Here is a 13,412-nt window from a genome sequence, read left to right on the forward strand (position 1 = left end):
TCCTGCAGCTTCAGAAAACCCACCCCACAGTGTGTGACACAACACACCAAGGCTGCAGCTGCAGATCTCCCCCAGTGGCAGATCACACCCCGGTACCAAAGTAGTACATGTGTGTCTCTGGGAAAAAAATGGCCTTGTCACTCCCAAGGCACACTTCTTCCTTTCCTGTATTTCTGAATTTCCTCACTGAGTACAAGCAAAGGGGGTCCCTTTCATTGCTGTTAATAACAAAAAAGGGTGATTTACCCTCACCAAAAGTACCAAGAAGTGCACTGAACTTCTGGAGTCTTCACAGTATGTTGCACATGTTGCACATGTATGTTGCACACTTGTGGTAAACTTGTATCTAAGAAAAGCTACTTGTTTTTATCTATTTTCTCCCACTTTTAAAGGTACAAATTAAGGTTAACTCTAGTTATTTTTAACAATAGTTAAATTTGATAAAGAGGTCTTCTTTTATGCTGTGCAAGTATTCCCTTTAAAGTATAGCCCAACAGAATGTGAGATACTGGAACATTAAACTGCACGTGCTCCATGTTTGTTTTGGTATTTTTTAATCCATTTTTCTTCTTCCCTTCCCAACACGTAAAAAATATTTAGAAATAAAGCAGAAAACACACTTCAATGCTCACTTAAAACAATTTCTTCCTATGCTTTTCATGAATTTCATCACCATTTTACACCTAACCTTTGATAAATGACCACACGAGATGATGATCTTTTGACCAGATGATGCAAAGCTGTCTGGTCTATCAGACTGAGTCAAACATTATCCATCCACTTTATCATTCTTAAGTGTAATACTTTCTGCTAATACAGCTGGTTCTTTCTTGTTCAGTACCACAGAAGTAGTAGGAGTTTCACCAGCAGCACTGTCCTGTTCACTTGTTTTACTGGATGCAGAAGAAGGCGGCTGAGATGGTGTCACAAGAAAAAGTGGAGTTCGTTTCAGCTTCACTACACGGTTGTTTACAGGCTTCTTAGTCCCTGCAACCTTGAATGTCATTTGGCTTGGTGTCCCATTGCCAGCCCCCTGCCTTCCACAGGGCGCCTGGGAATTGCTGGGCACCAGTGAGCATGTTGTGGATGTGGTTTCAGAAGCTTCTCTGTGCAGTGTCAGCCTTTCACTGTTGGGTCGTTTAAGAGTTGCTGCAGAACGTGAAGTACTGCAAGCAGCTACCTTTAGTGAAGCTGAATTCTTGACTTTGATGTGGGTACTTGTTGAGGGACCTGAGAACCTGATTGGCTTGGGCCCCACTTTAGATGGCAAACAGTCTTCCTCTTCAGTGTAGTCGATTAGTCGTCTGTAATATAAGGAACTTTATTAAATAAATGAACTATATATGTAAGTTATTCTTTTTATAACATTATTACAAACCAGACAATATGTAACAGCCATCCACAAATAGGAAGTTATTTTAACTTTTGCTTGTTACAATATCATTTATGGTTCCCAACAGTTCATCCTACAATCAGGCTTGCCTTTCTATGAACACAACAACCAATCTCTTCTATCTCTGTAAGATGACATTAAAAACTGTAGCAGTGAAGTGGCTGTAGGGTGGTTCAGGTAAGTGTGTAACAGCACCTGCAAAAGGCTGCTTTAAGTTTATGTGTTGAGAATGGAGGTGTAATCAAAAGTATCACCATTAAACTGCAGAGAAGAAATTCTAGAAATTCCCTCTAAAAAGAAGGCATCTCACATACGTGAAAATCAGTTAACATTTTAAAGTTTGCAAATAAATTTCTGTTTTAGCAGTCCATTTAACTAACACTGCTCTCTACTTTTTGAAATTACTCCTTGCCAGGCTGCTGAGACCTCTAAAATAAAGTTAATTTGTTTCTAGCAAGTTCAGTTCTTCAATCAAGCTCTCTGATTATAAGACATTTTATAAAAATGTAAATAAAAAACCAGAAAACTCAACATGCATAGCTATTTAAGGAACCTGAAATTAGAGGCAAAAAAAAGGATTGCACTGTATTTGTGCTTAATTTAAAGCCATCTGTGTAAATCAGCATACCTTTTATAAACTGGTGGCATATGATGCAAACTGCCTTTCAGAGGCCGTTCTTCAAGAGTCCAACATTCAATCAGCTCCTGGGGCACTCTCCAGTAGCTGACACCTGCATTTATAAGCAACATTGTATTGATGAGCTGAGAAACACAGCCAGCATCAGGTGTGCAGACATGTGACCAAGGGAATACCTGTGTTTTATGCAGCAGAATTTCAGCTTTGAAACTGCTGCCACAAACATTGTTTACAGGCAGCGCGCTTCTTCATTCGTGTCAGCTCATGTCCCCTCCTTGGGACACCCCTTCAGACTTCTGCCCCTCACCCCCCCAAATAGCCACTACTGTGGAATATTTTACATTACAACTCAAAGTTTATGAAGAGGTTTTATGCTAGTTAATTAGCAAATATTTTTCTTATTTTTCTGTTAAAAAGTAGTACTACTGGAATAAAAAATTAATACTCTACCTCTCCCTTCCCAGGCATCGAAAGCATCCATCATCTTTTTCAGTTCAGCAACTGAGTAATAGCTCCAGATGTACTGGACATTATTTCCAGCTTCTCTAGAAATATTGTTTTAAAGGTAATGGTTATGTGATAAATTCAGCTAAGTCCTTAAAAATGTAGCACTGGTGAAATGTATCCTTCTTTTTACCAAATCCTAACTATAAGGACTTAGCATTAAATGTTTATAAAGTAGAAAGGAAAATGTTACTTGAATTTCATTTTCATTTGGATGAGAGGTTCTTATCCTCCTGTGAATACCTATTGCTAAAAATGGATATTTCATGAAAGAACAGATGTTCATAAAATAATAATTACAGAATTAATGGTGTAAAATCTATTCTTCTAGATCTCAATCATTCATTCAAAGGGAAAATACAGTAGGAGGACAGATACCTGATATACTATGTTTCCAAAATACTCTTGGAATAAATATTAATATTTCCAGCCTAAATTTAGGAAAATATGCATCTTAATTATAATAATTATGAAACATCAAAAGCTCTCTCTTAATCAAAAGATACACAGTGAAGTGCACTTCTGACACTGTACTGTGGGACCAAGAGAAAGACAGTTTGCTTCCAGCCATAAGTACAGGTCTACCAATAACTTCAAAATACTGCCATAAAAATACATTAATAGTATAGTAGAGATGAACATGTTCTTTATAGAATTAGAACTATCCTTAGTTCTTGGTGTTCAGCTGTCTTAGAAGACTGCAAAATACAACTGCATGAATCATAACTAACATTGCAAATATTTCTGGAAGTTTTTCTGGATAGGGAGTCATTCACTGTATTTAGTGTAAATATTAGAAAGTAATTTTAAATTGTTGAGACATTTTAAAAATAACAACTCAAACACAATGAGAACTTACAGTAACTACATGCCAACCACCTTGTGTGGATTCTCAAATTCTTGTACTCCGTGCTTAGTTTTTATTTTGTTTGTTTGTTTAATGTTACCATTTGTATTAGCCAGCTGGTTTTGGAGCTGGAAAGAATCTGATTCCTTCCACGGATTTATGATACAATAATGCTATGGTATGGTACATATGACAATACTAGGCATAATTACAATATGTGAGTATTTATTCTCATTTCATAGTGCTTTCATGTGTTTGACAGTCACCTTACCTTTTGTACATGCTTTTACTATGAATTTTCGTTCCTAGTGCCTTATTAATTGCATCGGTCCCATCAGCTCTTGTGGCATAAACACCAATAATTGTACTTTCACAGCTTGCTCCAGATGTGCTGAGATAGTGCAGGACCCACACTGTAGGCTTGGTACAAACTAAATCGTAAGAATCACAGAAATCTAACAAAGCCTGAAAGAAACATAAAACAAAAAATACAGAATACTAATAAAAATATAATATCTTTAGTTGAATAAACTTTCGTATTTAAATTTTCTTAAGTGGACCAGTGAGCTCTTTTAAGTAAATCAAGGATGTAGTTTTTCTAGAATTTCTTATCTGGTGTTAACAGAGATTGTTGTGAAGCTAAGAGAAGTTTATAGAAAGGCAACAGAAATACTTAAAGGCATGGCAGCTCCTTAATATGAAGAGAAACTGAAAGGCCTGGAAATGTGTTATGCTTTTCAAAAGGAAATGAGTAAGGAAGAATGTGAAATACACGGAACAATAGCTTATTAAGAAAATGTAGATAACTGTCAGGACTAACACAGCCAGACCTGGTAATATAAATTAATTTCGAATCCATTAATTAAAATTAGCTTTTAAGTTTTACTCTAAAATAGACAAACCTTAAGATTTTAAATATTATAGTAATTTTCCTTTTCTCCTTCCTTGTTCTAAGAAAATGTCAAAGTACATTTTGTCTCTTGAATTTTAGGATGCATTTATGAAACTGAAAAAAAAGAAAATCAAACCTCTTGAAGGGATCAAATCTAATCTCAAGTAAAATTTGAAACCAAATAGGGAACTAAACAATGTCATTTCCACTATGCAAGTTTTACAGAAGACTTGCATGTAAAACAAGAGTCAAATTTAAACTATTGCTGTATTGCAATGATGGGAAAAGCTGATGTCCTTAACTACTCTGACTGCATTATCAAATCCAAGATTTCTTAAGCTAAAATTCTGAATTTACTCATGATTCAGTGTGGTGATTAAGAAGCACTAACTTGCACATACTGTAGTTTTAGTATCTGGTGCTAATGAATGATGCAGATTAGAGAGTACAACTCAAAAAATATAAGAATTGTTAAGACCTTTTTAAGCTCTATATTTGACCTTGAAGAATATGTCTCCATTTCATTGGCCAAATGGTCAGACAGGCTGTATGGATAAGGGATTCCAAAATAATCTGCTTCTTCCTGCAGTGCAATTCGAATTTGTTCATCTCCAGGAATCCGAACTTCTCCATGAAGATAATCCAAAAGATACTTAAACAGGCTTCCATCTCGATCAATTAGACATGCTCCTGAAAACATAAATAAAATTATTTAGAATACTGCTTCCAGCAAGTGAAGACAAACTTGTCGCTTTCTACCAAATCATCAAGTAAAGCCTTTTGTTTAAAACTTCTGTGCTAGTTTTACTTAGGAGGAGTAAGTATACTGTGTCTGTTCTTTTAAAACTATATTTTGTTTCCCTGGAATATTTGTTATTTAACGATAAAATTCTTAGTGCAGAAAACATTTCTTTGGAATTTCAGTGAGATCACTAATCTGCATAGAACAATGTCAGCATAACTCTTCATCTGTACTGCACTCTGCTTAAGATGTTAAAATCTAATTCTAGACACATTTCTAATTCTAACTGCAGGTACATCTTTATTCACTATTCCAGGGATCTTTTCAGTTTTGGACCTAGACCATTTAAAAGAGTTAAAAATAGCATCAGCTCCAGCACACATCTAGTCAAACCTTCCTTGAATATTGGTCAAGTTTTACTATTATTTTTTCTCTCCTTTACCTGCCAGGCTCAAGGACCCTAGGGAAACCAACCAATCCATACAGGGCTGTGTACAACAGGGGCTGTTCACTGTGGCTGTGGATGGTGGCTAAGTCTTGCCCATGCAAATGTCAAACATTTCAGATATTTTGAGCAGTCCGAAGTGTACAACAAGGAACTACTATTCTTCAGCCATCGTATCTTTAAACCAGACATACTTTGGCAGGATTTCCAAGTCACAAACAAGTGTGAAATTTGACCCATGAATAGTTTTATTCAAACTTTCATATCAAGCCATGGTGGTGAAAAATGCAATCCTTACTGAGTAATGAAGTGTTCTGAAACAAAGATTAGACCCAAATCTCCTTCTGTAATGAACAGAGATAATGAGATGCCTCTGGAGAATATAGGGGTTCACAAATAGGATCTGAGTTAAATGCCGAATACTCTGCCAACTTCAATTTATTCTATTTTCATATTCATACTGAAGAAGTACATTCTGAAGCCACAGTTTTGACTGGGATAAGGATGTATTTGCCACAGAGCTCCCTGGTCAGAATGTCGTATTTACAGCTTCAATATATTTACCTGATTCATCCACTTTTAGAGGAAAGCGTCCACTAAACATAGAAGCCAGCATTGAGTCCTTAAAGCGGCACAAAGACTCCCGCCTGGCTGTGTATAAACATCCTCGCACATTAAGTCGTAGAACACTCTGGACATCTTCAATCTTGCCCTCTGCCATTGCATTTGCCAAGGATGATGTTCATTACGAGCTAGTCAAGCCTGAAACAGATACAAACAGAAGTAAATCTAATGCCAGTTACAGACTGAACATATCACATACGAGACCTAAGCATTAGGTCAGCTCTTACATCTTACACGATACCACTTTGAAAACAGTTCTGGAGATGTATTAGTGTAAATAGCGAAATATTCCACACCTTTTACTATAAAAACTGATGGCATTTTACTTTGCTAGGAAACACAGAGGTTACTCTTTTGAGACAAATGGGCAAGCAGATTTACGTGGTCAGAATGTGTGAGCAGAGCACTGGAAGGACATCCTGGGAAATCTCGTTTTGAGTATAGTTCACAGCACTACAAGTGCAATAATTTTGTACTAATAACAACGCGGCTTCTTTAAAATCCGATCTCTAATTAGAGCTGTTTTCACCATCTGGGCCGCTCGCTCCCTCCCTCCCCTTCGTGGGGCGCTGCTCCGCCACAAAGGGGACGCACCCGCCGACCCTGCGGGTTCTGGTCGGGCCGGGCGGTTCAGCCTCGCCTGGGCAGGGGTCCCGCCGCCATCCCGCGTTACCTGCGCCGCCGCCTCCCGCGCCAGGGCCGCCTCACGGGCCTCGGCTCCGCAAAATGGCGCCGGGGAGGGCCGGGCTGGGGCCGAGCGGGGAGCGCAGGGGGGCAGCCCGTGTGCCCCTGCGGCGCCATCGCCAGCACCATCTCCGGGCGCACCGCCGGCCGCCCGAGGGTCCCTGTCCGCGGGTGCGGCGGGTTCTCCGAGTGCAGGGAGCCCTGGGGCTCGGCTGCCGCTGCCTCCCCGGCGCTGACCGGAGGAACTCCCTGCGGTACGGCTGTGGTACCTGCGTCCTCCGAGGTGAGGCTGACCTGCGTACAGTCGGTTACTCTGAAAGGCACAAACCCTTCCGAGAACGTGCTTTTTTGGTTTGGTTTGGGTTTGTTTTTTGTTTTGGTTTGGTTTTTTTGGTTGGTTTTTTTTTTTTTTTACAAGTACGTGTTTACTCGCAGTGGGTTTGATTCAATTGCTGGTTTTATAATCCCAATAATCATAGAATGGCCTGGGTTGGAAGGGACTTTGAAGATCATTTAGTTCCAATCCCTCTAACATGGGCAGGGACACCTTCCACTAGACCAGGTTGCTCGAAGCCCTGTCCAACCTGGCCTTGGACACCTCCTGGGATGATGGGGCATCCAAAGCCTCTCTGGGCAACCTGTTCCGGTGCCTCACTGCCCTCACAGCAAAGAATTTTTTTCCTAATATCTAATCTAAACCTACTGTCTTTCAGCTTGAACCCATTACCCATTCTCCTGTCACTACGTGATCTCGTACACAGTCTTGCCCCATATTTTCTGTAAGTTCCCTTCAGGTAGTGGAAGGCTGCAATTAGGTCATCTCGAAGCCTTTTCCCCTCCAGGCTGAACAATCCCAGTTCTTTCAGCCTTTCCTTATAGGAGAGGTGCTCTGTTCCTCTAATAAACTTCATGGTCCTCCTCTGGACTCACTCCAGCAGATCAATGTCCTTCTTGTGCTGGGGACCCCAGAGCTGGATACAGCACTCCAGGTGGAATCTCACCAGAGGAGAGCAGAGGGGCAGAATCCCCTCCCTTGCCCTGCTGGCCACGCTGCTTTAGATGCTGCCCAGGAACATGGTTGGCTTTCTGGGCTGCCAGAGCACATTGCTAAGTCATGTCCAGCCTCTCATCCACCAGCACACCCAGGTCCTTCTTGGCAGGGCTGCTCTCAGTCTGAGAGCAACTTGAGCTGTCTCCTACCCCCCATGCTCCCATTTTACTTCACAGTGTGATGGAGTCCCTCTGGCCAGCCCAGACCAGGGCAGTGGCTTCCGACCAAGCTCGAGCCCAGTTTCTTCTGCAGCTGCACAGCCCAAGTTGCAGCACCAAGACAAGTGATTTCACCAGGGTGATGTGCTGCTGGTATGTGCTCCCAGTCTGAAGATGGAAAGGTCTGCTTTTATTAAAGCAGGGGGGAAAGGCAGGAGACAGTAGCCTCAGGTCAACTGGTGTTTTCTGCCCTGCTTTGACATGACTCCCTGAACAGACCAGCTCGCTCACCTGTGTGGCAGCAGCAGTCTGTTCAGTTCTACCTATTATATATAAATGCAGCTGTCAGAACTTTTAATTTGCTTTCCTGTTGCTTACATGTAAAATATGTTTTTTCTCTGGTTTGTTTTTTGGTTGGTTTTGGGTTTTTTGGGGTTTTTTTGTTTGTTTGTTTGGGTTTTTTTGCTTCAGATTTATATGCATTTTTCAGAGGGAACTATTTATGCACTAAAATAGCACAGATGAATGCTATTTCACTGCCATGCCTCAAGTGAAAGGACAAGAGAAAATGGCCTTAAGTTGAGGCAGAGGAGGTTCAGATTAGATATTAGAAAAACAAAATTTCACTGAAAGAGTGGTTAGGCATTGGAATAAGTAGCCCAGGTAGGTGGTGCAGTCACCACCTTTGGAAGTGTTCAAGAGGTGTCTGGATGTGGCACTTGGGGATAAAGTTTAGGGATGATTATGGTGGTGTTATGTTGATGGTAGGTGATCTTGAAAGTTTCTTCTAACCTTGATGTTTCTGTGATTTTACGATTCTGTAATGTAGGCAAGGTGCCTCACTCTCATACAGTCATTTCACAAAGACTTTCAAAGAGTGTCCCACTGAATTGCTTATATGTCAGATAGAGTTGTGTGGTCATCAAAATGCATTCATAAACAGTGGAAAGGTAAAGAAAATAGATTCTTGTTATGCTTTTGTGTCAACCTTATTATGCAAATTTCCATACATGAAAAGTAGTTCATGTGTCATGCATCATAAGATGCAGCTGTATTTAAAAAAAAAAAAGTTTACAAGGTTATGTCTAGTTCCCACTTAATTCTCCTTTACTTGCTTACAAAGTTTCTTTTTGCCATAACCTACAGTAAGAACTTATCACTGTGGGTACAACTGCCAAATAATTAGTAGTTGTGTGCAACAGTTAACAGGGCGAAACCTTGGTTTTCTGCAGACTTTCTGGAAGATATGAGCTGATTATATGCTTAGAATATATAATATAAAATATTTTTATATATTATATATAATATTTCTTAGATAATCAGATATAACTGAATCCCAAATATTAACAATATATTTTAATTGCTACCTGAAGTCCAGTAAAAATTCACTTACTTAACTGTACACTGCACATATAAGAAATGTACCTTTACTGTATTTAAATAGTTTACTCAGTTATATCTGCAATTTCTATTGATTTTTGTCTTGTATCATCCTAGTTTTTAAGTCATAATTTCCTTTTGGAGATATTTTATTGCCTATTTAAGGTATTTAGAACTTCAGCCACGGGTTCACTTGCTAAGAGGTGGAATCAAAGGATGTGTAACACAGAGCAGCTATAGTTCCAACTCTGTTGCTTGCTATATTCTGGTCTGTTACTGTTACATTTTGATTTTTGAGAATACCTAAATATTCATAGACTACTCTGTTTTCAGTTAATATGTGAGTCCACAAACTTGTAATTCAGACTTCCCTTCAGTCAAGTGAAGAACATTAAAGGAAAGAGCCATATAAACCATCTGGTCCTCGTAGGGAGAGAATAAATTCTCTTTGAAATTGTGTAACTCTGAATGATCACTTCTACTTAAAACTCACTTCTTTTTATCTTAATGCCAGTTTGCATTAGAATGGCAGTTAAAGCCACACTAAACACCTCACCTTTAATTTTTCTTAGCAACTAAACATGCTACTGTTGCAGCAAAGAGATAAAATGGCATTCCAAGCACCATGGCTCTCATGTGCTCCTTGAACAGTCCTTGGCCAAGAATGTACCCAGAAGCCAAGTCTTTGATGCTTGATATCTGATTAGTTAAATAAGTGCACAATTTACAACGTGCTACTGAATGCAGTACAGACTGATAATCCTTGGGCGTTGAACTTACTATAAAACAAGTGAAAACAAGTATAATAGATTATTTTTGTAGAGTAATGGTATCTAGTTTAACTGTGTCTTTAGTAAGGATAATAATGTGTGTTTTCCCTTACTCACTGGGAATAGTTCATACATACCAGTTGCTACTTAAACATGGCCATTTTTATCAAACGTTGCAATGTAGTTTAAGCGTAACTTCCAGTCTTTCTCACTCTGAAACATTCACTTAATGAAGCTGGAGCTTTTCATGCTTCTTTCCGCCTTGAAGCTGGCTTGGTTTTGCCTCAGAAGTCTGAAAACAATGTTCCTTCATGTATTTCTGCACTGTGAGACCAGAACAATGTACACGGTTTCACTCAATACATGTATATACACACATATACTCAATGCAATAGGTTTTGGACCTCAGGTTTAACCATGTGAATTATCATGACTATTCAAGCTTAGTACAACATGTACTTGGCATAGAAGCTTGAAGCAAAACCAACCCACACAAGCAAACTGCCTTTTGAGCTGCACCTTTTGGGAAATGAACACGGGCGTTTTTGTTTTGGTTTTCACTAGTTTCCCAAGGAAGCCAGGCTTACACACTCCTCCTCTGTATATTTGTGTTTCAATTTACTAATTGCAGTCAAATTCGACAGAGAGCAAGAGGCATTAAGAAAAGGATTTTTCATTAAGCTTGTGCAAAGAGGGTGTGATTAGAAAAAGATAAGTTCTTAATCCTATAATTTCAGGAAAAGGTACAGCATGAGCTCAGGTCTTGTTGGACATCAGAGAATCCACAGAGGGAGAAGTCGTTCTACATAATCTACCCACCAGAAGTGCTTTAGTCATAGTTCACGCTTTACTACACCCTACAGGATTAATTCCTCACTGAAGATTCTCCTCGGACATGAATATGCAGGTATCTAGTGAGGTACAAATTCAATTCCTCCATGATTAGAACTTTTACAACAGGTCTGTGTGTCTTTCCCTCACTCCATTTCTGTTCAGTTTAAAGACCAGTCATAGGATCCCTGATGGATGACTGAAACACAAAATTCTGCTCTTAATACACATTTAAGATATATAGACTGTGAAACTTGGCAGTGGTTTAAGTTCTTCCCAACTCTGAGCAGCTGGCAGTTAACTGGAGATTTTCACAAGTGAAGGGGCATAGTGTGGAAGTTCCTCAGTGGATAAAGGAAAGTATGACCATGGGTGGAAATGCAGTGCTTCACATTTTGTTTTAAATTTATTGCCTGCAGTAGCAACATAAACACTAAATGGAAGCAAATTGGCAATTACCCCTTCAGGACTTGAGACCATTGTGGAACTGGAGGATATGCAAACTCGTTGTTGGATCTGGAAGAAAACCCTGCCTTCTGGAAAGGATAAGGAGGTAAGTTGTATTTGATTGGTTTTCTATTTTTAAAGTTACGTAAGGTTCTTTGCTCTTTTATTTGGCCAGAGTTTTACAGTGGCTACAGTCACTTCCAAGTTTCCTTGTAAGGGAAAATGTACCAAAGGTATATAATGTGTGCTGGATCAAATCTGTATTTTAAGGGTTTTGCCTAGAAGCATAGGGTTTTGCAGCTACAGGGTCACACTGAGAAACTGTGCCATATATCATAAACAAAAAAAAAGGTAGAAAACAGAGACTCTCCAGATGCTCTTTGCAGCAGATTATGAAGGTAATAAGTTCATAAAGATCCATTTTCACATAATGCTGATACTTCACGTGCAACTCCTTTGACTTACTTTATAGCATATTGTAATGTTAGCACACGGAAAGGTAGGGTTTTCATGGTGATTACTCGACCACAGAACCTGATGCTGTTTTTTATTTCAACCTTCTGCATTTCTGTAAATCTTCAAATAAAACACTAACTCTGTTTACTCCACATTCACTGATTCCTGGATCAAATGTAGGAATTAATGTCCACATAAATGATAGGACTGGGCACATAGAGCCAGTGAAAGAGAATGTATGTGAAGAGAGTGTTCAAGAGCAAGGGCTTTTGGGCTCAGAAGATATTTTGGGGGAAAGCATTTAATTAGACTAAAGTACTTCCTTGCAATTCACAGTTCTAGTATTACCTGAGCCAAATAAAAAGTGGGCTTGCTCAAATTCTGTTGTCAGACTCTTGCCCTTGCAAGGGGCTGGTAAGTGTGCAGGCAGCATGCATTGATAGAATCTATTGGGTTTTAAATTAATCATTTCTGTCTTCATAACTGTCTTGATGCCTGTCTATTCAGTTTGTCATTCCACCTATTACTAATAGCTCCAAATCAGCTAGAAAAAATTTAACTTTCCATTGAGAAGGAATTACATGGATTTCTCCTTTTAACCTAAATGAAGTCTTTGAACTGAAAGCCAAACATATCAAATTCTTCCTAAAAATCTCTGACAGCCAGGTGGAATACCTGTAGCTCCCTACTTCCTTCCTCACAGTGTACTGAGACTGATGATAAGTGTTTATACAATTAATATTTTTTTTAAAATTTTAGCTTTATTAATGGTTAATATTTAAAATGGTTTTGCGAAGGCACATTGTTGTGAAGTTACAGACACCCCACTCCTTTTTAAATCACCCAGAGATGCATGAAAGAACTGGAACCGTGGATTAAAGGTTGATGACTTCTGCATCTCCCTCTTCTGGAGTGTCCTGGACTGTTGGTTGGAGCACAGTTCAAATAACGTCAAGGTCACGGGTTCCATCCCCATGTGGGCTATTCATTAAGAGCTGGACTTGATGATCCCCGTGGGTCCCTCCCAACTCAAAATGCTCTGTGAATCTGTAAGTACAAGAACATGTGAACTATTTTAACGCAGGTAATTCTGCATGTATGTAACATAACCACTACAATGCCTTTCCTGATTTATCAACCAAGCATCAAAAAAGACGGATGTTGGCCGTGGCATAAACCAGGCTGTCGACACGGGAGGGGTTTATATCCAGCTCTTCCGGCCTGGCTGTGCATCTTCCCTTTGGATCACGCAGCACACCGCAGGTGTTGGCGACTCCCTGGGCAGGTTGTCCCGAACGCCCCCGTCAGGCCCCGGCCTGGACCCGCAGCGCCCGCCCCGCGCGCCGTCGCACGTGCCGGGCCCAACGGCACCGCCTCTCGCGGCCGCCGGCGCGCGGGCAGCCGTTTGGCCGCGAGGGGGCCGTGAGGGAGCCGTGAGGGCTCTGAGGGGGCTGTGGGGGCTCTGAGGGGGCGCTGAGGGGGCTGTGAGGGCTCTGGGGGGGCTGTGAGGGCGCTGAGGGGGCTGTGAGGGCGCTGAGGGGGCTGTGAGGG

At 40.3% G+C, this 13,412-nt stretch overlaps 2 protein-coding genes across 8 annotated transcripts in view; one reads left to right on the plus strand and one right to left on the minus strand.

The window, feature by feature from the left end:
* Positions 1 to 13,412, plus strand: part of SGO2 (shugoshin 2) — a 28,563-nt gene that overhangs the window by 4,399 nt on the left and 10,752 nt on the right. The window contains exons 1-3 of one of the 3 annotated variants that reach the window (XM_027636571.1): positions 10,924 to 11,046; positions 11,378 to 11,511; positions 12,709 to 12,910. The exons of the other annotated variants lie outside the window; for them this stretch is intronic. The gene's annotated coding sequence lies outside the window, so the exon portion shown is untranslated. Of the gene's footprint in view, positions 1 to 10,923; positions 11,047 to 11,377; positions 11,512 to 12,708; positions 12,911 to 13,412 lie in introns of those variants that run through there. 3 annotated transcript variants of the gene reach the window in all.
* KCTD18 (potassium channel tetramerization domain containing 18) lies at positions 460 to 10,879 on the minus strand. 5 transcript variants are annotated; one of them, XM_027636580.1, is made up of 7 exons: positions 10,265 to 10,879; positions 6,025 to 6,222; positions 4,752 to 4,963; positions 3,653 to 3,846; positions 2,481 to 2,575; positions 2,022 to 2,124; positions 460 to 1,304 (listed from the first exon to the last, which is right to left on the minus strand). In XM_027636580.1, exons 2-7 carry the CDS (start codon positions 6,179 to 6,181, stop codon positions 770 to 772), a joined length of 1,296 nt encoding a protein of 431 aa, XP_027492381.1. In that variant the 5' UTR covers positions 6,182 to 6,222; positions 10,265 to 10,879; the 3' UTR covers positions 460 to 769. The 5 variants fall into 5 exon arrangements, with proteins under 5 accessions (XP_027492381.1, XP_027492385.1, XP_027492382.1 ...); XM_027636584.1 differs by lacking the exon at positions 10,265 to 10,879 and adding an exon at positions 7,038 to 7,058; XM_027636581.1 differs by lacking the exon at positions 10,265 to 10,879 and adding an exon at positions 6,758 to 6,807.

This window comes from Corapipo altera, unplaced genomic scaffold (assembly GCF_003945725.1).
Source record: "Corapipo altera isolate COAL_440 unplaced genomic scaffold, ASM394572v1 45, whole genome shotgun sequence".
Taxonomy (NCBI): Eukaryota; Metazoa; Chordata; class Aves; order Passeriformes; family Pipridae; genus Corapipo; species Corapipo altera.

What these genes read in the sequence shown, in the direction of transcription:
- KCTD18 (XM_027636580.1), bottom strand. Translation starts at nt 6,181, where the DNA reads ATGGCAGAGGGCAAGATTGAAGATGTCCAGAGTGTTCTACGACTTAAT. An exon ending in TCTAAAAGTGGATGAATCAG is followed by an intron (nt 4,964 to 6,024) that starts GTAAATATATTG and finishes TTATGTTTTCAG; the next exon opens with GAGCATGTCTAATTGATCGA. An exon ending in AGTAAAAGCATGTACAAAAG is followed by an intron (nt 2,576 to 3,652) that starts GTAAGGTGACTG and finishes CAATATTTCTAG; the next exon opens with AGAAGCTGGAAATAATGTCC.